This window comes from Cervus canadensis, chromosome 13 (assembly GCF_019320065.1).
Source record: "Cervus canadensis isolate Bull #8, Minnesota chromosome 13, ASM1932006v1, whole genome shotgun sequence".
Taxonomy (NCBI): domain Eukaryota; kingdom Metazoa; phylum Chordata; class Mammalia; order Artiodactyla; family Cervidae; genus Cervus; species Cervus canadensis.
This window is the reverse complement of record NC_057398.1, coordinates 50,469,629-50,492,717: the sequence shown is the minus strand read 5'-3', so window position 1 is coordinate 50,492,717 and position 23,089 is coordinate 50,469,629. Positions and strand designations below refer to the sequence as shown.

The following is a 23,089-nucleotide window of genomic DNA, read 5'->3' as shown; positions in this document are numbered from 1 at the left end:
TATATACTTCTTGACTAGCTGCTGAGATTAAAAAAAAAATACCTCAAGGCTGTGAGAATTTCGCCCAGACCCTTTCTCGTAACACACATCCAGGGATGACATCAGCACGAGATTAGCCAGAAGGAACAGGTTAACCCAAAGCTCTAGGCTGTGGAAGTTTTACCCAGGCCTTCTTCCATAACATTCTTCCAAAGCTCAAAAAAAGGTATGTCCTTGAATAAGAGATACTGCTGCCTACAAGGCCTAGTTGTCTAAGGCAAAAGAATATGAAAAAGAAAGAATGTTTACCTCCTCCTTAAAGGGGACTTAGGCTTGGACTCCTTATCAACCTGCCTAAATTAACTCTCTCAGTCTCCAGAACTTTTTTCATCTTCCCAAATGGAAATTCTGTACCCATTAAATAATTATTTCCCCCTTCGCCAGTCCCTGCAACTATTATTCTACTTTCTGTCTCCATTAATCTGTCTATTCTATATGCCTCATATAAGTGGATTCCCAAAGCATGTGTCCTTTTGTGACTGGCTTATTTCACTTAGAATAATGTCCTCAAGGCTCATCCACATTATAGCATATGTCAGAATTGGTTACCTTTTTAAGATTGAATGATTTTCCATTGTATGTATATACCACACTTTGTTTACCAGTTCACTCATCAATGGACTCCTGAGTTGCTTCCATCTTTTGACTATTGTGAATATTTTTGCTCTGTATTTGGGTATAGAAGTATACGACTTCCTCCTTTAAGTTTTGGGATTCCCAGATGGTACTAGTGGTAAAGAACCTGCCTGCCAATGCAGGAGGCTTAAGAGACATGCATTTGATCCTTGATTCAGGAAGATCCCCTGGAGGAGGGCATGGCAACCCACTCCAGTATTTTGCCTGGAGAATCCCATGGACAGAGGATCCTGGTGGGCTACAGTCCATGGGATCGCAAAGAGTCGGACACGACTGAAGTGACTTAGTACACATACACATATCCAGAAGTAAAATTACTGGATCATATGGTAATTCTATGTTAAATTTTTTCAGGAACCTCCATGTAGTTTTCCATAGCATCTGCCATGTCTTCTACCTTTAGGTAGATTTTGCAAGGACTACTTGCTGAATTCACACCAGTGCCTTTGAGATCTTACCCACAGGTTGGTGTCCACTGAGGACTGATGATCAGAGGCTCTGGGAAGAAAGTGCTCACCTCTGGTAGAGTAGGGCCGACCTGGGGCATGGCACATCCCAGGTTCAGCAATCCAACTTGAGCGCTCCTGAAAATCATGTGACCATCGATGCCCATGGCGCCGTGAACTTGCTTTGTCATCTGGCCACAGGCTCAGGAGTGTTTCATGACAAGTTTCACTCCTTGTCGGTAAGATTTGGATTATTTTCAATGTTTGCTCCTGTTGTGCATGTGCCAAATGTTAGAAATTCTAGATACACTTAATTAATAATTAATGACATCCCTGAGCTCCCTCTACTGGCTCTGCCTCAACCAGCTGTGGCAGGGGAGAATTCTGCTTCTATTTCGTCCAAGAAAAGGTCAATTTATTATCCGCAAACCAAGAGGATGGAGCGAAAAAAAAAAAGAGGATGGAGCAGAGGATGTTTAAAAAGTAGCTAGAACTTGATGGACTGCCAGGGTCACTTTCAAGACGGAAGTCTGGATTGTCTGTGCCATTCTTGGCAAGGGGAGGTGGTGCACAGTCTAGGAACCCTTCTAGAACCTTGTCACCATGGACAGATGAAACCGAAAGCAACGGGGCTGGAAAGTTTTCGACTTGTGATGCACTTAAGGAGTTCAGAGAGAATAAAAAATATCTGACTCCCTTTGTTGCCTGTTTGAAGTTTCTTAATAGGAAGAACAAAAAAGGCTTAAATCACATGAGAATCACTCCAGCATGACAGGGCCTGAAGATTCCACCTTGGTCCCAAGGTGGAGGAAAGGACGCTCCATCAAGATGCTCCTGGGGACTTCCCTATGGTCCAGTGGTTAAGAATCCGCCTGCCAGTGCAGGGGACATGGGTTTGATCTCTGGTCTGGGAAAATTCCACTTGCCTCGGGGCAAGCTGTAGGTGTGCACCACAAGTACTAAAGCCCGTGCTCCCTAGAGCCTGTGCCCCACAATAAGAGAAGTCACTGCAGTGAGAAGCCCATGCACCACAACTAGAGAACAGCCCCCCTCGCTGCTACTAGAAAAAGCCCTCTTGCAGCCATGAGGGCTCAGTGTAGCCAAAAATTAATTGAGTAAATAAATAATAAATTTTTTTTAAAAGATATTTTGGGAAGCACTGCAGACAGTCCCCAGCCTAGACTGGCCAGAGCCCTCGGAGGGCTGTCAAGTATAGATGGAGGGCTGTCAAGTGTAGAGGGAAGGCGGTCAGGTGTAGATGGAGGGCAGTCAGGTGTAGATGTGACCCAGCACAGCCAGCAGAAGGGCTTGTCTTAGCTAACAAAGACTTAATGCTACATGTCCTTCACTCATAACTGGTTTCATCACATGTCACTCAGCATGATGTGTTTGCTGACCTCTAACTCCAAACTGAGGATGGGCACTGTTTCATCATCTTAGTGGTCTTTGCGTCCTAGCCATGGTACAGGTCCATGGTTTTTTGAATGGATAAACAAAAGTGGATGAAAAAAAAACCACACTTGGAACAAAAAAGGGTGAGAAAGAATAAGAAGAACAGAGAAAGAAAATGTACCATTACATTTTCTCTGTGGTTGCTATAGTGACATGGTCCTACCAGCTCAGAGAGTTTCCAGACTCTCCGGGTCTGCCCAGGTCACTATCCAGTGGTGCTGCCCCTTACCATAGAGCACCCTCACTACAGAGGGGAGGAAGGTGACAGGGTGCTAGCTGAGCGCAAGGTCACCCACAGAAGTGTTCCGCAGTAGGGGTGGGGGTCGTATACCCTGGCATGATTAATTTAAAGGACATACGGGAGGCAAGAAAAGAATAAGGAAATTCGTGGAGTTAGGTCAATGCTTGGACCCACCCTCTGTCCTGCACACAGAAATGCGGCAGCTCACCACAGGCCAGCCAGTGTCTGGGACTACAAAGATACGTACGAGATCTACCTGACCCTCATTAAAACTCTGCTAGGTGCCAGCATCTGGTGTGCAGATAGCTCTATTAATCCTTCCAAAAATCCTGTGAAGGGGAAATGGTATACCCATATTGCAGGTGAAGAAACTGGAAAAGGGGTTAACTGACTTGCCAGGTTGACAGAGGGAGTAAGTGGCGCGGCTGGGAAGAGAGACAAAGGCTGTCTCACTTGGAGCCCATGGTGACTTATGAGGGGCCAAGAGAGGCCAGCCAAGAGCAGCTGAAATCCCAACTGGTTTCCAGAGATTTGGGACAGGAAACAAGATGTCCTTGGTGGTAAGTCTGTTCCACCCCTCAAAACCGGTAATTATATACCCAGGGAGGGTGGTGGCTTGATGTGTGGGTGTTGGCTCATGAACTGTAGGCACCAGGAAAGCTAGGACTTGTCATGTGATCTCGTTATCTGCCCCATTTGCTGGCAACTGGAGCTGGGCATGGGCTTCCTTGGTGGCTCAGCGATAAAGAATCCACCTGCCAATGCAGGAAATTTGGGTCCGATCCCTGAGATGGGAAGATCCCCAGGAGAAGGAAATGGCAACCCACTCCAGTACTCTTGCCTGGGAAATCCCATAGACAGAGGAGCCTGGCGGTCTACAGTCCATGGGGTCCCAAACAGTAAGACACAACTTAGCAGCTAAACAACAAGAAAAAGGGCCGTGCACAGTACGCTGAACACACCCAATCAGTTGCCTGCTGTTTGGCACAGCTGTATTTTTAGGCTGTGCTCTCTGTAACAACAAACACCCAGCCCCCTGCAGGGTTATTTGATGTCACAAAAACCCAGCCTTCAACCTCTCCCTGTCTGCTTCTATCAGAAGTTCCTTCTCTTACAGCTCCCCTGGGAGCCTCAGCTACACCACCAGGAGAAAAAAAGAAATGCAAGAGATAAAAGATCAACATCTTTATGCCTAAGTGTAGAGTTAATCCATATTGCATTCCTAAAGTCTGGAGTTTGTGAGACTGGCTGGGATTTGTTACATAACTAATTGCAGTTTGTTCTGAAGTTCAGGCAATCCTGAGTTGGTGCCCAGGCTAGAGTGTCCGCCTCAGAGAGTCGCCCAGCTATTGTTCGGGACTTGCTTTTGACTTCACGTCCTGGAGTAAAAGGTCGTTGCAGACCCAACACGTGAGCAGGAAGTGGGCAGGGCTTGCTGCCCTGCCTGGTGGTTCAGGAAAGAAGAGAGAGAAGTCATAACCTCTGCGGTTTGGAGGGCGTTGCAACATGAAAAACCGGAAGCTTATCTTCGAGGCTGACGGGTCGAAGTTGGCAGCGAAGTGGAGCCTTTACTGTTGGCACCTTAGGAGCAGAGCCAGCCTTTACCCTCCTGAGAAGCACCCAGGTCCTGGCAGCTGGTAGAACCATAAACCTTTGGAAAGAGTCACCGAAATGTAACCCTGTCCTCAGAACAACCAGAAGAGTGTTTACAAGAATGCAATTTGATGTTTTTTAATAATTTGCTTTTCTGTAAAAACTAAGTCCTCCCTATGGTTTGACTTGAATGAGAAGAACATGGGGCAGTGGCGATAAGAATGGAGGAAACATGGGTACCCCAGCCCCTCCCCACATGCATGTCAGGGTGCAGCCTGCCTGTTTAAGCCTGTGGATCTGCTTAATCTTGAAAACCTGTCAGATAGTCTCACAGATGGTCAAAAATTGCCACCTGGATCTGTGCCATCCCAAATGCTTAAAAATTACTGCCTAAGGGCTAGCCAGGAAAACTAGAAAACTAGTTGCTAGAAAACTGCTTGAGAAGAGACCGCAGAGTTTCAGTGAGGACATCCCAATTAAGGATAAAAACACTGAAGTTTGATGGAATGGGACATCGTGATGGAGCCACAAGAGATATACTTGATGACAGTCACATCGAAGGCATTCTGAGGACACAGACAGGGTGAACCTCACTGGCTTCCAAAACCTCAGGGACCATCAAGAGGGAGAGAGAACAGCCTCCCTGGAGCCCTCGGCCTGTCACCCGCGGCACCTGGCTCAGCAAGTAAATGAGACTCGAAAATGGAGACTGGGAGTGGTTCTGCCACGCTTGCTCGAGAAACCGTCTGAGTATCATCTGTCAACCGAGTTCCTCCCAAGGTTCTCATACACCTCTAACTAGTTTCCAAGCGCACCCCCAAGGCAGACTATGATGCTGCTGGTTCCCAGTGAGAAGCTGTTACAGGCTGGTGTCCGTGGAGGACTGGCAGAGGCTGTGTCACCTGTCCAGACTTCTGTCCCCCAGACGAATGGCAGAGTCACTTTGATCTTAATTAGCATTTGGGATATTAATATAAACGCCCGACTCCCAGGACAGGGAGTCAGCCAGCCCAGGCAAAGCCCCGGGAGGTGGAGTTCTCAGGGGTTGGGAGTAGGCTGGCCTCTGAAGGCCACACGGAGCTCTCCAATGAGCCAGGGTCACAGCTCACGTCTGCCCAGCCACCCCAGATGTTTCCCGGAAGCCCCCTCCTGGTTTTGGCCTGCCTGGCTCTGTTTGGTTTCTGAGAACAAAGAGAAGAGGTGGGGGTGAGGCGGGGGGGCAGGCCTGAGACACGCAGGAAAGCCACTGCTGGCTAGGTTAGCACATGTGCTAGGTTAGCACAGCTCCCAGAGCTCCAGGAAGACAGTGCCATTTTGCATGGAGTGGAGAGAACATTCTGATACACGGGGAGGGCACTATGTCTGCAGAGACCCTAGTTCCCAACTTTTAGTTCCCATGAGTTTCCCAACCAACGTCTTAGCACGCGTGCTAAGACACTTCAGTCGTGTCTGACTCTGTGTGACCCTATGGACTGTAGCCTGCCAGGCTCCTTCATCCCTGGGATTCTCCAGGCATGAATTCTGGAGTGGGTTGCCATGTCCTCCTCCAAAGGGTCTTTCCAACCCAGGGATTGAAAGCGCATCTCTTAGGTCTCCTGCATTGGCAGACGGGTTCTTTACCACCTGGGAAGCCCTCCCAACCTTTGGCTTATGGCCAAAGGGACTTCTCTGGGGGGCGGGGAGGTTTGGGTGCAAGGGAACTGGTGAGCAAAGGGGCTTTTGCCTCAGGGGCCCTTGCTCTTCCCCTGGGAGCCCCTCTTTGGGTCTAGGCTCCCATCTAGACAGACACCGGGTCTGTCACAGCCACAGGCCCTGGTTGTTCTGTGCTTTCCTTGGAAGTGCCCCCTGCCAAGTTGTTCCTGGAGCACTTGGGAAATGCCCCTTCCCATGGGCAGCATTTATCCTGTAATTAAAAGGCTGCTTTTCAAAGACACTTGTAATGATCCAAAATGCTGCCAGAAAGAAAATGATATAGTTGGCACCCCTGAGGCACTGCGTGGGGGCCCATCTGCACAGTGTCTGGGGTGGTGGTCAGCCCACAACAAAGGGTACATCCGCCCCAGGACGTGGAGAAGGGGCTTGGGGGTCTTGCAGAGACTCATTAAGGACAACACCCTATGCAAGGGCCAGCCTCAGGGCAGTGGGAGAGGCAGTGGGGCCCAGAGGGGTACGTCCGAGTCTGACTCAGCAAGTAGTGGGAGGGCATCCCGCAAGCAGCCCCCTGAACGGAGGGGGAAGGATTCCTGCTGGGCTTGGTGTTTAGAACAGGGAGAGGCCCCTTTGCTCTCTCTGCCCTCTCTGCTTTTCCTTCATTCGTCATCACTCCATCTCCACCACCTCCACTGAGTCTGCCTTCGTGCTTGCACGCTAAGTCTCTTCAGTTGTGTCCGACTCCTTGCGACCCCATGGACCGTAGCCTGCCAGGCTCCTCTGTCCATGGGATTCTCCAGGCGAGAATAATGGAGTGGGTTGCCATTTCCTCCAGGGGACCCTGATCCCTGCCCTCCCAGGACCCAGGGTCTCCCTGGGGCTGTGGGGCATCTCCACTTCCCCTCCCTTATCTGCTGCCCTCTGGTCTGGCCCTGACCTCCCTCCTCAGATTAGGGGCTGGTCTGGACCCGAGTACACACCAGGGTGAAGTGGCAGGCAGTCACCACTGGCCAGTCTGTCCTTTCCTTTCTTATCCAAGGATTCGAAGCAGTACCCACGATAATGGGGCTTCGACCCAGTATTCAAAACACCACCAAGACTTCCTCAGTGGTCTAGTGGCTAAGACTCAGTATTCCCAATGCACCTCCTTCTACTCCTCCATCTTCCTCCTTATTGCTTTTTTATTTTTTGATAGAGAAGGGAAACACTCCACTTTTTCAATCCAGTTAAAGAGCCACCTGTAGGCCACCTCCTGGGCTGGGCTCACCAGTTGAGCTCACAAGATGAGGAAGAATTCACCCTTGTCCCCTGCAGAATCTGCCCTCTTGAGTGAGGTCAGCAGGGGAGAGGGAAGGTGGGGTGCAAGTGCCCGACCGCAGGGCATGTACAGCTCAGGGCACAGCATACCCGTCTCACCTGGACCTGTCTCCATCCTGCCCTCGGCCCACAGAGGACTCTAGGGGAGGAGGAGACTGCGGGATCCCTGCACAGCTGCTTCCCAAGCTCGAGCACCAGGCTCTGTGAGCAGGTGACTTGGGACTCTCTACCTGCCCCCTGCCTTTCCAGGAATCTCGTTACCCCTCTGGGGCCTTGCATCTGGGTCCTTCAATGTCTATATTTACAATTTACAGATGAGGACAGTCAGATTCAAAGAGGCGGAGTGGCGTGCCCAAGTTCACACAGTTGGAAGGCTGCAGAGCCAGGACTCAGCCCTCCTGCCTCCAGCGAGCCTGGCCTTCCAGTTATGCAGTGCTGTCCCGGCCACAGGGAGAGGGCTCATGGGCTGGGGACACGCCAGCAGGGTGACAGGGGCAGGCGGTATTCGAGGCGGGCCTTGAGGGATCGGCAGGATTTCAGGAGGGGCAGAAAAGGTGGGAAGAGGGCAGAGGGCACAGAGAGAGTGAGTTAAGGAGGCAGGGAGTGCAGGCCAGGCCCCCAGGGAAGGCCGATGGTCCAGGAGGAGCCCCAGGCATCCTAAAAGGCAGTCCTTGCGTCTGACCTGCTAGCACCCCCTGAAGCAGGACAAGCTCCTGATCCTTATTTTCATTCTTCACCATTATCCAGTGCAACTCCAGCTTTACCAGTGGTACCAGCCAAAGCCTTGGGCTTTACATGAGATGAAGGTCACAGTGGCCCATATAACCTCACTCTGCAACATTGCTATGGACAGAGGACCTCTCTGAACTGTCTGTACAATAAGGACTTTTGCAGCAAATTGCAAAAAGAAAAAAGGTGGCTTACCTACAAACACACACACACACACACAAGGAAATTATTTTATTGGTCCCTACCAGGGAACGGTGGAGCTTTCCTGGTAGCTCAGACTGTTAAAGAATCTGCCTACAATGCAGGAGACCAGGGTTCAGCCCCTGGGTCAGGAAAATCCCCTGGAGAAGGCAATGTCAACCCACTCCAGTACTCTTGCCTGGAAAATCCCGTGGATGGAGGAGCCTGCTAGGCTACAGTCCATGGGGTCTCAAAGAGTTGGACACAACTGAGCAACTTCACTTTCTTTCAGGTAGCCTGGTCCTCTGTCTTATGCAGGACTTCCCAGGTGGCCCTAGTGGTAAAAAAGCCTGCCAGTGCAAGAGAACTAAAAGATGAGGGTTCAATCTCTAGTCAGGAAGATCCCCTGGAGGACGGCAACCCACTCCAGTATTCTTGCCTAAAGAATCCCATGAACAGAGGAGCCTGGACCATGGAGGATCGCAAAGAGTCAGACACAACTGAAGCAACTTAGAAGCAGCAGGAGCTGTCTTGTACAAATTCGAGAAAAAAATTAAACAAAATAAAGAACATTCCTGGAAGATGCAGCCCCCCCATCACGATACAAGGTCTCAAGCAGGACCCACACAGGCTGGATGTCTGCACCCACCACATCTCACCCGGGAGCCCGCGGACAGGGCACAACCTACAGAGCTGTCCGTGGCACTTCTGGCAGGTTATGGGGAGGGGACAGTCCCCAACCCCAGCATACCAGCACCCAGAGGGGAGGCAGAGAGAGCAAGCTGATCCCCCTGGCAGTCCCTCCCCCAGGTAAGAAACTCCACTGATGGAGAGAAATGCAACTGTCATGAAAACTAATCATCAAGGTTGGTTTTGTTTGTTTGTTTGTTGCAGAAACTCAACAGCACATGAATAAATGACCTCTCTATTTTCATGGCACTCTGTAGCTTACAGTGAGAGGTCACCCATGTTTCTCCTTTGATCTTCTCAAAAAAAAAAGACCTGCCCCACCGGTAAAGGGGCAGATATTTCTCACTTCCTTTTTACAAATAAGGAAGCTGGGATCTAAGGGGCTGGTTTGCTTATCCTGTCTCACAGCTAGCAAGAGGCAGAGCCAGAACTAGAGCCAGGCTTGTTGAAATCTAATCCCAGGCTCTTTCATACTTTTATACTCCGTGTTCAAAGAGAAACATCTAACCTGTCAGGAAATCCTGGTAGCTTTACCTCCGAAATGCTGCACACCATTCGGACCACATCAGTGGTCCGAATCTGACCACTGATACCCTCCCTGCTACCATCTCTTGCCTGAATTATTGTAACAGCCTCCTAACTGGTGCCCTGCATCTGCCTTTGCCCATGGGCTGCTTTCCACACAGCCACCAACTGATTTTCTCTTCTTGAAACTTGAGGTCATGTCAATGATCTGTTTTAAACCTTCTGATGGCTTCCCTTCTTTCACAGTGGTACACAAAACCACCCCCACACCCTCCACTGGCCTCATCCCCTGCCACACGCCACATGCCCACTTGGCTCCGGCCACCCTGGCCTTCGCGCTGTTGGCTTCCACCTCAGGGCCTCTGCACATGCTGACTTTTCTGCTAGAACATTCTCCAGCACAGCCGGGCACCCTCCTTCTCTCCTTCAGGTCTTGCCCCAATGTCCTCTTCCCAGTGAGGTCTCTCTGGACCACTCTGTTGAAAATGACAGTTCCCCAGCACCACACATTTCCTTTCCTTTACTCCAGAGCCCTTTCCCCTGGTGTCACTAGTTTTACATTCATCAGCTTTTCGGGGCTAGAACTGCTCCTGCAAGGCATTGTCTGCTTTCCTAACCCTAGAGCAAGGGTATGGGGCATAACAGGTGGCCCCCAGATGCTGCACAGACTGCCCCTGGGTGGCGGGAGGGGTGAAACTTGCTGCCCTTCCTTCACAAGGACAGACACGGTGGTGGTGTAACAAGATGCCCTTTGAACAGCAGATGTGGAGAGAGCAAAGTCTCCCTTCCTGGAGTAGTGTGCCTTTGCAGCCAGTCCCCTGCCATTTAGCTACCCCAGCACTGAGGAAGTTAACCTGGTGAATTTCTGGAGATCCACATCTGACAGACTCCTTTATTAAGGCAGAACAGTATTTTTTTGGAACTTTTGTTTCAATTTTTTTTTTAAAGTTTCTAAGGACTGTGCCTGTCAGAAATCTTCAAACTCCCTTAAGTTGGTCCCCACCTATTGGACATGTTCTGGAGAGAAGAGAAGACCAAAAAAAAAAAAGGAGAGAGAGGCCAGGAAAGGAAACAAGAGTAGCTCAGATGGAGTATAAACACATCTCTTAGTCGTCTTTGAATGGCACCTCTTGGGGATGGGGGCACTTCTTGGGGATGGGGGCAGTGCTGGGCCTGGCGCTAGGATTGCGGCCGCCACTAGGAAGCCCTGGAGCCGTAATCCTCTCGGCACCAAGAGCCCGGATCCGTGCTGACACTCTTACAGCATCTGCGTGCTGCCTGGGCTCCCCTCTGCCTGGATTCCAGGAGAACAGGGCCTTTCAGGTGCCAGCAGGTGGGAAGTAGAGCCGTGGAATAAGACAATAAAGACCCAGTATTTGTCCTCAGGGACAGGCTGGATTCAACTCCCTCACCTGAAGTTCATGATCTAGGAGTGGGGGAGGTGTGCTCCTGCAGAGGGTAATTGGGGTCCTCCTTCCAGTGGAAGGATGCAGGGAAGGATGGAAAAACACAGAAGCTGGTGGAGAGGCAGATGCCTGACAGGAGGATCACGGGCGGTGGTGGACACCAGAGGAGCCAGGGTGCAAGGTGAGGTGGGGTGACAGGGCCGCCTCCCCATCAGTTCAGCCCCTGGGATCCCCACTGACCGGAACCCCACAGGCCTCTCTTTTCTTAGTCAATTCAGTAGAAACATGCTTCTTAACCCATGCGCACAGAAGCATTATTCCCAACAGCCGAAAGGTGGAGACAGCCAGTGTCCCTGGTTGTTCATCCATCTGGATCAAAGTACAAAAACAGTCTACACGTACAATGGAATAGGATTCAGCCTTAAAAAGGAAGGAACTTCTGACACACGCTTCAGCAGGCATGGACCTTGAGGACATCAGGCCAGGCAAAACAAGCCAGACGCAAAGGGACAACACCTGTGTGACTCCACTTACACGAGGTACCTAGTCAAGTTCATAGAGTCAGAAGGCAGAATGCTGGTTGCCAGAGGCTAGGGGAGCGGGAAGGGGAGTCTTTAGAGAGGACGCAGTTTCAGTTTGAGATGAAAGTTTCTGGAGATGGGTGATAATGGTGATGATGATTACACAACAATGTCAATATGCTTAATGCCATTGAACTGTACACTTAAAATGGTAAATTTTATTTCTGCTTTACCACAATTAAAAAATGGAAAGCAATTTCACAGAATATACATTTGGCTGCATTTTCCCTACAGAAACTAACCAAACATCATTAGTTATTTATTTCAGGGAGGACTATAGCACAGTGTGCAAGAACATCAGTTTCAGAGACATGTTTCCTGTATTGAGACTCCCGGATCCTCACCTGGCAGGCATGTGACCTTGGGAAAGTCTGTGCCTCATTTCCTCATCTGTGAAATGGGGATGATAGTGCTTACCTCATATGGCTTATTATAAAGATTAAAACGGGTGATGCATTAAGCACTTGGCACAGCTCCTGACATATAGCAAATCCTCCAAACAAACGTTCACTCTCATTAACCACTATATATTGTGCACAAAAGAACACAGGACTTCATAGGAAAAGAAGTTACCCCAACCTGCCCCACATTTAGAAATGTCCCACACAGTCTAAAGTTTGGAACAAACAAAACACCCACCAGAAATCATCGATGCTTCATCACACACAGGGGTGTTTCTTTATTTTAACAGTTGTTGGGAGTCAGAATCAATAATTAGATTTGGTAACAGTTGATGGAGCACTGTCAGTTGAATCAACACGTATTTATTGAAGATAGTTCCCTGGCAGTCCAGTGGTTAAGACTGTGCTTCTGATGTAGGGGGTATGGGTTCGATCCCTGGTCAGGAAACTAAGATCCCACATGCCACGCAGGGTGGTCAAAAATTAAAAAAAAAAAAAATATATATATATATATATATATTATATATACACTGAGAACTTGTTTGGGAGACTGGAAACATGGGAACAGAGCACCTCTACCCTCAGGGAATGTGTGTTCTAGTGAAAGAGTGAATGACTTCCCTTCCTCTCGGTGAGTCCTGATAAAACAAAGTTGCGTCATGAAAACATCTACAGGCAGGAGACCATGAGAGGAACACAACTAAAATAAAAGTAGTCACTCTTGACAGAGGAAGTGACAAGTCAGCTTAGGACACCCTTTTGTGCTGACCATGCCCAGGGTTGGCTGGGGAGGGGTCACACTAGGAGAGCTTCCTAAGGGAGAACCCATCTGGTCATCCAGATCTTAACTGAAGTGTCATCTCCTTATCTCAGCACCTGACCTTCCAGTTGCTCTTCCAGTGCTCTTTGGGCCATTCCTGTTATTTTAACAGGATCTCACATTATCCTGCTCATTCCTGGCCTTTCCCTTCCCCGGAGTGAGAACTCCATGAGAGCAAGGACCGTTTGTCTGGCCAGCACCTGACAGGCACTCACGGTACATGGCTAAGATGAGGCCTGGGCGTCAGTTTCCACAGTGCCCAGAAGTGCGCTTGCATTAAGGACCAGGGGCCCACCAAGACCAGACTGTTGACTTCATGATGCTTCCCAAATGCAATTCAAATACTTGAGACTTGGGACTTCCCTGGCGCTCCAGTGGTTGAGAATCTGCCTGCCAATGCAAGGGACACGGGTTCCATCCCTGGTCCGGGAAGATCCCACATGCCGTGGAGAAGTTAAGCCCATGAGCCACAACTCCTGACACCTGTGGTCCACAACAAGAGAAACCACCGCAACGAGAAGCCCACACACCACAATGAAGACTCAATGCAGTCAAAAATAAAATTAATCAAATAATAAAAAGGAGAAGAACTTAGAAAAAATACAAAAAAACAAATGCTCATCACTCAGTCGCCCTTTCGGCAGGAGTGATGGAGACACAAGGAGAGGAGCACAGCTGTGGTCCAGCACAGACCGGCGCCTCCTGTTGGTTCCCCCACACAGCCCACTCCTCCGAGGGAGGCTCGGGAAACCAGAAACACTGACAGCTGCCACCCAGTCTTAGAGGGAACCAGAAAAGATCTTCAAGCAAAAGAGTAACCCAGTTTATCACTGTCTTTACTCAAAGGACTCAGAGTAGCCCAAATTATCTTGAAAAAGTACAAATGTGGGGGACTCATACTTTTTTATTTTAACTTACTCTTTGTAGAGACTCGTAGACTTAGAGAACAAACTTATGGTTATTGGGAGGAAAGACAGGGGAAAGGGATAGGAAGTTGGGGAAGGTCATGTACACACCACTATATTTAAAACGGATAATTCATAAGGACCTAGAGCATAGCACAGGGACCTCTGCTCGATGTCATGTGGCAGCCTGGATGGGAGCGGAGTTTGGGGGAGAATGGATACATCTGTTTGGCTGAATCCCTTCCCTGTTCACTGGAAACTATCACAACATTGTTAATCATCTATACCCCAATACAAAATGAAAAGTTAAAAAAAAAACAGTCTTTGTAAGTCATCAAAACTGTGTGATAAAGAAGATAACCATGGCTGATTCATGTCAATGTATGGCAAAAACCACCACAATATTGTAAAGTAATTATCCTCCAGTTAGAATAAATTAATGAATTTTTAAAAAATAAGATAGCACAAGGATAGAAATTTAGATCAGAGGAAGAAAATTAAGTCCAGAAATACACAACCACATTTACAGTCAGTTGATTTTTGACAAGAATGCCAAGACAATTCAACAGAGAAAGAACACTCTGCAATAAATGATGCTGGGATGACTATACCTCCACATGCAGGATAATGAAGTTGAACCTCTACTTCATATTCAAAAATCAGCTCAACATGGACTTGAAAACCCAAATATAAGAGCTAAAACTATAAATCTTTTAGCAGAAAATAGTGGCATAAATTTTGTGACATTGGATTAGGTGATGGTTTCTTAGATATAACACCAAAAGCACATGCAACCAAAGGGAAAATATAGCTAAATCAGCATAATCCATCAAAATGAAAAATTTTTGTGTCTTTTAAAGGACATTAAAGGACACTATCAAGAAAGTGAGGGGACTTCCCTGGCTATCCAGTGGTTAAGACTTCTCGTTCCAATTTAGAGGGTGTGGGATCAATGCCTATTGGGGTAGCTAAGATCCCACATGCCTCCTGACCAAAAAGCCAAACTTAGAGCAAAAGCAGTATTGTAACAAATTCAATAAAGACTTTTTAAAAAATAGTCTACATTAAAAAAAAAAGTGCAAAAACAACCCATGGAACAGAAGAGAGTTTTGCAAATCAAATATCTAACAATGGACTCATTTTTAGAACACATAAAGACTTCTTATAATTCAATAATAAAGAGATAAGTAATCCAAATTAAAAATGGGTGAGAGATCTGAATAGATATTCCCCACAAGAAGATATACAAATGGTCTACAAGCACATGAAAAAGATGCTCAACATCAGTAGATACCAGGGAAATGCAAATCAAAGCCACAGTGAAATACCACTTCACAAGCACTAAGATGGGTAGAGTTAAAAAAAGAGAGAGAGAGGGAATAACAAATGTTGGCAATCATGTGGAGAAAGTGGACCCTCACGTACTACTGAGAGGGCTGCGGAATGGTGTAGCCACTTTGGAAAATAGTTTGGCAGTTTCTTAAAAAATTAAACATAGAATATGACCCCTAGGTATACAGAGAAATGAAAACATATGTCCACACAAAAACTTGTACACGAATTTCATAGAGGCATTATTTGTCACAGCCAAAAAGTGGAAATAGTTCTTTGTTGTTCAGTTCATCATCCAGTGAAGGGATAAACACAATGTGCCACACCCATACCAAGGAATATTATTTGGCCGTTGTATCGTATTGTATGCGTAGTCGCTCAGTCGTGTCTTGACTCTTTGCAACCCCATGAACTGTAGCCTGCCAGGCTCCTCAGTCCATGGAATTCTCCACGCAAGAATATTGGAGTGGATTGCCATGCCCTTCTCCAGGGGATCTTCCCAACCCAGGGATCGAACCCAGGTCTCCTGCATTGCAGGAGGATTCTTTACCATCTGAGCCACCAGGGGATTTGGCCATAAAAGGGAATAAAAACCTGTTACAACATGGATGAACCTGGAAAACATCACATTAAGTGAAAGAAGCCACTCACAAAAGATCACATATTGTGTGATTCCATTCATATGTAAGGTCCAGAATAGGGAAATCAATAGGAACAGAAAATAGATTGCCTAGGGCAGGAATGAGGAGTACTGTTAATGACCCCAGGGTTGTTTCTTTTGGGGGTCATGAAAGTGGTCTAAAATTGGTTGTGGAGATGGTTACACAACTCTGTAAATATACTAAAAACCATTCAGTATACATTTTAAATGAATGAATAACATGGTATGTGAATTATATCTCAATAAGGCTGCCATATATATATATATATATATGTATGTATGTATTATCTTTTTTTTTTTTTTAAAAAAAAAAAAAGGAATTTCCCAGCTGGCCAGGAGTAGGGAGACTATGAAGGGTGAGAGAGTCTATTGCAATAGTTCAGAGTGGAAATAATGAAGGTCTGAGTCAAGGTTGTGGCCGTGAGGCTGGAACACTGGGGGGCAGGCCTGAATGTGCAGACAGGGTAGAGCCCACAGGACTGTGTCACTGGTTGTGTGTGTGTGTGTGTGTGTGTGTGTGTTGGTGTTGGTGTTGGTGTTGAGGTAATAACAGCTGGCATTTACTGAGTACCATCTATGTGTCTGGGTCCCCTGGAACATCTCCTTTATTCCTCACTGTCATTCTGTAAGAAGGAAACTGTTTTCATTCTATGAAACGGAAGCACAGAAGGACTGGAGAACCTGCCGGGGTAACACAGGATGTGGTGGAACTGGAATTTGCACCAAGGGGCTCAACTGGAAGCCTCATTCCTCTAACTACAGCACCCCGCCACCGCGGGGTTTCTGGGTGAGTGAGCTGAAGGAGGGGTCGTCTCTGCCTGAGATAAAGAATACCAACAGAGGGACGGGGATTTGGGGGGAACGGGACAAGTTCGGTCTGGGATGTGATGAATTTGAGATGCTTCTGGGATACCATAGATATTCCGTGGAACAACGGGTTAATGAAACAGGAGCATGAGAGAGAGGAGGCCAGGAAATGACAGATTTCCGCACCTTCCACAGTATCTGTTCTCCTCAGGAGTGGTTGAGAACACGTGGAAGAGTCTATTCCTGAGAGAAGAAAAACGATGGAGATCTGAGGTCCTGGGGACTGCGTCCTGGGAGCAAGAGAAGGGGAGGGCGGAGGTGTGAGCCCTCGGGTGAGGTGAGGGTGAGCAGCCGCTGGGAGTGGGAGGAGGGACAGGTCTGATCACAGTGGGTGGGGGGAGCGGGAGGGAGGTGGGGAGAAGTGCAGGAGGAAGCCCTGAGCACGGATCTCCGTGAGAACCACTGAAGACAGTCCTTCTGCAGGCACCCGCTGGTGAGAGAAGGCGAGTGTCTTACACAGAACCCTTCAGTCCCGCATGCCTCCAGGCACCAGCCCAGCCTCCGTCTGTGTCTGTGATGTGGGGACTCCCGGGGGGGCCAACCCCCATGCTGGGAAGAATGCAGATGCCGGCGGAAGCCAAGAGCAGGAACGGCAGCAAGGGTTTCTGTTTCACTGCTTTGGGAGCATATTGAGGATTTCAGCGGTAAAGAACAGTAAGCTGAAGTCTGAGGATTTTTTGAAACTATAGAGTATATTTATTGTGATGCAAAATTAGTTGTAACAGGGTTTGACCAAAGTTTGGATTCTGCTCAGAAAGCCAGTGTCATATCTTTTTGCCATTTTCCTGATGCTGGGGAAAAGATTGAGTGCAGGAGAAGGGGGGCGATAGAGAATGAGATGGTTGGGTGGCATCATCAACTCGATGGACATGAGTCTGAACAAACTCCCGGAGATGGTGAAGGACAGGGAGGCCTGGCGTGCTGCAGTCCGTGGGGTCGCAAAGAGTCAGACATAACTGAGCGACTAAACAGCAGCAACAGAAAGCCAGCCTGTTCCACACGCTTTCTTATTTGTCACGCTTGAGGAAATCTGATCTAACATAGAAGCAGCAACCACAGCCACACAGCTGGCCAGCTGCCACAAATCGTCCCCCACCTGCTCTTAACCTCTTCAAGCTCCTTTCCTATGCTGCTACCTCCAAACACCCCCCATAGAACGCATCCTTGAGGACCCTTTCGTGTCATCTCCTCTAGTTGACAGCTTGCTGAATGACTGAATGACTCACCCCGCCTAGGAGCAGCTGCCCCTACGAGTGCTTTCACGTAGAAATGAGGGCCACCTCTTCCCTGGTGGCTCAGCTGGTAAAGAATTCGCCTGCAATGCGGGAAACCTGGGTTTAATCCCTGGGTTGGGAAGATGCCCCTGGAGAAGGGAACGGCTATCCACTCCAGTATTCTGGCCTGGAGAATTCCATGGACTGTGTAGCCCACGGGGTCACAAAGAGTCGGACACAACTGAACGACTTTCACTTTCACTTTTCTCACTTCTCTTTATGACCCCAATGAGGACTCCATCCAAGTTTTTTTTTTTCTTTAGTTCAAGATGCAGAACCTCCCAGGGTTGAATTGCTAATCAGCATCTATAGGGTAAACGTGACAGAAAGGATGGGTGTCCCCCCGCCAGCTGGGGTCTTTCACAGCCCTGCGGTGAACCATGGCCTCTGCAATGGCCCAGCTGGGGAGGTAATTCCACTTCTCCTTTGAGCCACTTCTCTCGAGTCCAGCTGTCCTTGAGTGTTTCTGTGGGGACAGCAGGTGGGGGCTTCCCCCTTGCCCTGCACTCACCCAGAGGGATGGACTGCTTTTGAATGACCTGGAAGACTGACCCTTCTCCTTCATCTTGCATCCACTGTTTATTCCTTGTCCTTTTACATCTGAGGGTGTTCACCGGATTCTGGAGGGCAGGGGTGCAGCAGACAGAGGCCTAGAGGGCTGCATGCAAACACATTCAACCCGAATGAACCAGAGAGCGATAAAACAAACCTTTAAAAAAAATGAACTCCCTTAAAAGAGTTCCCAGTGGCTCTGTAGCCCTGGCTGGCTGCTTCTCTCAAGACCGTACGCCTTGCTCACTGGGAGCAGATGGCCTGCTGGAGACTTCAGGCAAACTTCCTGCTACTCTGCTGGGACCATGTGGCCCTCCCTAGTCTCTGCCCACTGTGCCAGTCTGGGTTGTGGAGTCTTGGGCCTACTGGGCTCCCAGTCCAGGCTAGAAGAGACCACAAGAGCCAGAGCCAGCAGGAGTCATCTGGGCCCCCTCCCCAGCCCCACCCCCACAAGGGCCCCTGCTGCCAGAGGAAGAGCATCGCCTTGTTCTGCAAAGACCAGAGTCGACAAAGGCCTGGCCCCAAACCAGCCCAGACCCAGCAGGTCAGTCCAGCCCTCCTGGCTCTCAACCCTTTGGCGGGAGTGCACTGGGGGAGAGGAAGGAGCAGCAGAGGGGCACAACTGCAGAGATGCAGGGGAGTCCAGTCACCCAGAGAAGGAAGGGGCTTCAGATTCAGGGGACGCCCCTGCTGGCAGAGAGCAGAGGCTAAAGGGGACATGGGACGAAGTTGAGGGAAGGAGGGTCAGGGCGGCAAAGCCTAGATTACTGACCTGGGGACCACATCACTCTTCCCTTGGCGTCTCCGTCAGCATCCGTACAGTGGGCACATGACCCCCGCCCTGCCACTTCATGCTCCAGCCTTGACCTCAGCCTTCTCACCTCTGATCCTGCCTGCCCAGCCCTCCTTCTCTCTCAGACCAGCTCCTGCTGTTCTCCCAGGCCCTGGGGTAGTGGAAAATGCCTTTCCTCCAGCTCCCACCCACGCAGAATAGGCCAATTCACCCAAAGAAACACTAGCACTACCCAGTTCCAAATGCCCTGGGAAGAGACTAAATGGCCAGCCGGGCTCATGCGCACCTGGGCAGAGGTGTCCTGTTGAACCACGGGCAGTGACCCAGGACCAATGTGGCGGAGTGGGTAAAACGGCTGGAGGCAGACAGATGGCTATGGCTAAGGGGCTATGGCGGATGCTCCAAAAACACGTCCAACCTGAGATGCCATCTTACATCAAGGTATGTGGGAACAGAGCCGATGAACTGAGGCGTGGACACACCTAGTGGGAGCAGCTGATGCGACTTTGAGTGATGTCTGCTGGAGTCCGGAGTCTTGTGCTCTGGAGAGGTCCGGCTGGAGGTGTGCTTCTGGGAGCATCAGCCTCCAGGAGGTAAGTGAGCCAGGGGGAGGAGATGGCCACAGTGAGAGGGTGGGGAGCGGGGGCTGGAAATGGGCAGAGAGGAACACCAGGGATGAGACTGGCAGGAGACGGAAGAGGGGAGGCGGAGAGGCAGGAAAAGCGAAAAATACAAGGCAAGATGGAATCCAAAGGAAGAGTCGAAAAAGGGCTGGTGTTGTCAGAGGTCAGGAAAAATGAAGCAGGAAGGGTGAACTGCTGGGAGTGGTGTGAACAGAAATGCCCAGGGAGGGGTGATGCTGAATCTGGAGGGAGAGGTGGGCGATTCCCAGGTGGAGAAGGGGTGAAGCCCAGGATGAAGAATCGTCGCATGCAAAGACACAGCAGGAATGCAATGCCTTGGGGGCACCTGAAGCAATATGGAATTGGCAGTGAGTGGGGTGGGGGTGGCAGAGGGGTGTGGGAGGTAGAAGTGAAGAGGCAGAAAGCAACCACACCTGGAGAGGTGTCTTAGGGCAGGTTGAGCTGTCCACATCTTCTGTAGATCGGGATTGACAAACTGCAGTCCACGGGTTGAATCTAGCCTGCTGCCTATTTTTTATAAATCATGTTTTATTGGAACACAGTTCCACCTAGGCTAGAATGGCAGAGTCTACCATGTGGCCTTAAACTGTGTGTATTTGACCCTCTACAGAGAAAGTTTGCCGCCCTCTGCTGTAGACAACGTTTCACCACTGAGCAAGAAGAACAAGAGGATCAGAGACCTGGCCGGCGCAGGGTAGGCAGAGGTGGGATGAGTGAGACTGGAGACTGGCGGAGGGTAAGGGGCTGTGGCTGCCATCCTGGTGAGAGCTAGTGCTGACCTGAGCTAAAGCGGTCGAGGTGAGGGGGCTTAGCTTTACAGGAAAGGCAAATAAAATCCTTCGAGGTAGTCTGAAGCACTGGGTTGAAAAAGATGTGGTTGTTGTTTAGATGTTAAGTCATGTCTGACTCTTTGTGACTCCATGGACTGCAGCACACCAGGCTTCCCTGTCCTTCCCTGTCTCCCAGAGTTTGCTCAAACTCATGTCCATTGAGTCAGTGATGCCATCCAACCAACTCATCCTCTGTCATCCCCTTTTCCTCCTGCTCTCAACCTTTCCCACCATCAGGGTCTTTTCTAGTGAGTCAGCTCTTCGCATAGGTGGCCAAAGTATTGGAGCTTCAGCTTCAGCATCAGTCCTTCCAATGAATATTCAGGGTTGATTTCCTTTAGGATCGACTGGTTTGATCTCCTTGCTGTCCAGGAGACTGTCAAGAGTCTTCTCCAGCGCCATAATTCGAAAGTATTAATTCTTCGGTGCTCAGCCTTCTGTATGGTCCAACCCTCGTATCCATATATGACTACTGGAAAAACCATAGCTTTGACTATAAGGACCTTTATCGACAAAGTGATGTCTATGTTTTTTAATACTCTGTCTAGGTTTGTCATAGTTTTCCTTCCAAGGAGCAAGTATCTTTTGATTTCATAGCTGCATGAGAAAGCTGCAGGAGAAAGATGAAAACATCAGCAAGAAAGACATCACCAAGTCACAAATATCATGTAGAGAAGGGTAAGGAAGAAGGGAGAGGCCAAGGACCATGATATTTTGCTCTTAAATTAAAATACCTGTTTCTGTTTCATTGAAAAAAAAAATACTAAACTTTGGCTGCTGGAATTTCTTCTTTGCTGGAAGATGCTTTATAATAAAGAAATACTCTTGGGATTTGCTCACATCTGAAGATTCTGAACAACTGCCTTTTTTCTCCTTCTTAATGACAGGAAGTAGGAGATTTGACGGGGTGTTTAACCAGACTTGCAAGCCCAGTCTGCATCTTCAAAGAGGAAATGACTATAGGTGGGGTTAGGGTTGGGGAAGGGGGAAGAGTGAGACCTGAGATGCCTGTGTTGCAGATCTCAGGAGTCAGCTCTGGGCTCTGATCGGCAGGGTCCAGAGGAGGAAACTCATGGGCCAAAGGAGAGGCACGGCCTGGGTGAGCTGGCAGGAAGCCTGGGCTACGAACAACAGGGGAAAAGGCTTGGGAGTCATCCCTGTCGCCTGAATAAGCAGTCCTGTCCCAGGGGGCAATCTGGATGTTTGATAACCTGAGAACAGACAGAAGAAGCTGTGAAGAAATGACCTGGCTACTGGGGGGTGGTTAGCCTGTGGGCCTCAGTGGGACAGGAAGTGGGACCTGAGAAAGTAATGTGACGGTGCCTGATCAGCCCCAGCTGGGGAAAGGAAATATAAAGCCTCGTCTTCTGGGTGAGCAAAGTGAGCATGGTGGGGCCCTGCTGTCCCAGTGTCAAGGCAGACCTGCAGGCAGGGCCGCAGCGGGCCGTGGGCTGAACTGACCAAGACGCGGGCATCATCTCCCCTGAAACCTGGGGCCTCCTCTGAGACATCTGTTGACTTAAAGAAAGACACATGGTAAGAGCTGTAAATTTAAGTTTTATTCAGGGTCTTGCTGAAGACAATAACCCGGGAGACAGACACTCAGTAGCTCAGAGGAAACTACTCTGAAGAAATTGGGGCGAAACCAGTTTCTGTATGATTTTTGGCTAGGAAACACATCTGGGCCAGCATACATCTTGGTAAAAGGTAACTGCTAGTCACAAAGAACAGATATCTCAAGTTCATGATTTTAGTGCTTTCCTATGAATGGGAAGATGCAAAAATACTCCTCTAAGATATGCATCTAACTATCCAGGTGCCTGTTTAATCAAAGCACGGGGTGCCTAATCCTGTTTTTCATCCTGAATTCTTCTCGGGGCGCACTATTGGTGGGAATGCAGTGGGTTAAGACGTTGGCCCTTGTAGAACTCAGTGGTGATCTTTGTTCACGTGTCTTTGGCTGCAAGTAGGCAGGACGGCTATGAAATAAGCTGTCGGCACATGAGGAATAAAATGAGAGGACTGTTCCCTTCCTCTACCCAGAAAGACGGACCTTCACGTTCCTCCGCCAGGCTCTCAGAGAGAGAGGATAGGTTGGGGAAGCAGACTGATTCTTGGTGCTTCAGGGACTGCCCAGGTCCAAAAAAAATCCACTTGGGTTGCCTAAGGCCTGGCAGGGACGGAGCCCAGGCCTCGGTCTCCTCCAGTGGGAAGGCCAGACTGCCCAGGGGACATGGAATGTGCCCTGGACGAGTCCACAGAGCCCCCCAGGCTCAAGAGCAGAGTGGGGGGATCCCAGTGTGTGCCTGTGACCACCCAGGAAGAGCCTGTGGGGACATCCGGGAGCCCCTGGAGGCGGGGGCAGTGCTCAGGGAACTGTGGCCTAGGCCCCTTCTCCCGCTCCTGTTCCCCTGAAAGCCTTTTGATTCCTGATGAGCCCATGGAGTTGGTGGGGGAGGAGGGGCCCTCAGAAACAAAAAATGAACAATCCCCCTCAGGGAGATACAAGTTCAAGGTCAGATTAG

The 23,089-nt window shown here is 49.3% G+C and overlaps 1 protein-coding gene across 2 annotated transcripts; it reads left to right on the top strand.

The window, feature by feature from the left end:
• The first annotated feature begins 17,338 nt into the window (after window positions 1-17,338).
• Window positions 17,339-20,955, top strand: LOC122452125 (tyrosine-protein phosphatase non-receptor type 23-like). Of its 2 annotated transcripts, XR_006272592.1 has the most exons (4): window positions 17,339-18,841; window positions 19,532-19,683; window positions 20,345-20,428; window positions 20,906-20,955. XR_006272592.1 is itself a non-coding variant. In XM_043485534.1 (2 exons), exons 1-2 carry the CDS (start codon window positions 18,554-18,556, stop codon window positions 19,289-19,291), a joined length of 471 nt encoding a protein of 156 aa, XP_043341469.1. In that variant the 5' UTR covers window positions 17,339-18,553; the 3' UTR covers window positions 19,292-19,313. The 2 variants fall into 2 exon arrangements, 1 of the variants encoding a protein (XP_043341469.1); XM_043485534.1 differs by lacking the exons at window positions 19,532-19,683; window positions 20,345-20,428; window positions 20,906-20,955 and adding an exon at window positions 19,109-19,313.
• The last annotated feature ends 2,134 nt before the right edge of the window (window positions 20,956-23,089 follow it).

Excerpts from the sequence above, each read along its gene's own strand:
- LOC122452125 (XM_043485534.1), top strand. The coding sequence starts at position 18,554 with ATGGCCTGCTGGAGACTTCAGGCAAACTTCCTGCTACTCTGCTGGGAC. Across the intron at positions 18,842-19,108 it reads AACCAGCCCAGACCCAGCAG|CATCCGTACAGTGGGCACAT; the intron begins GTCAGTCCAGCC and ends CGTCTCCGTCAG.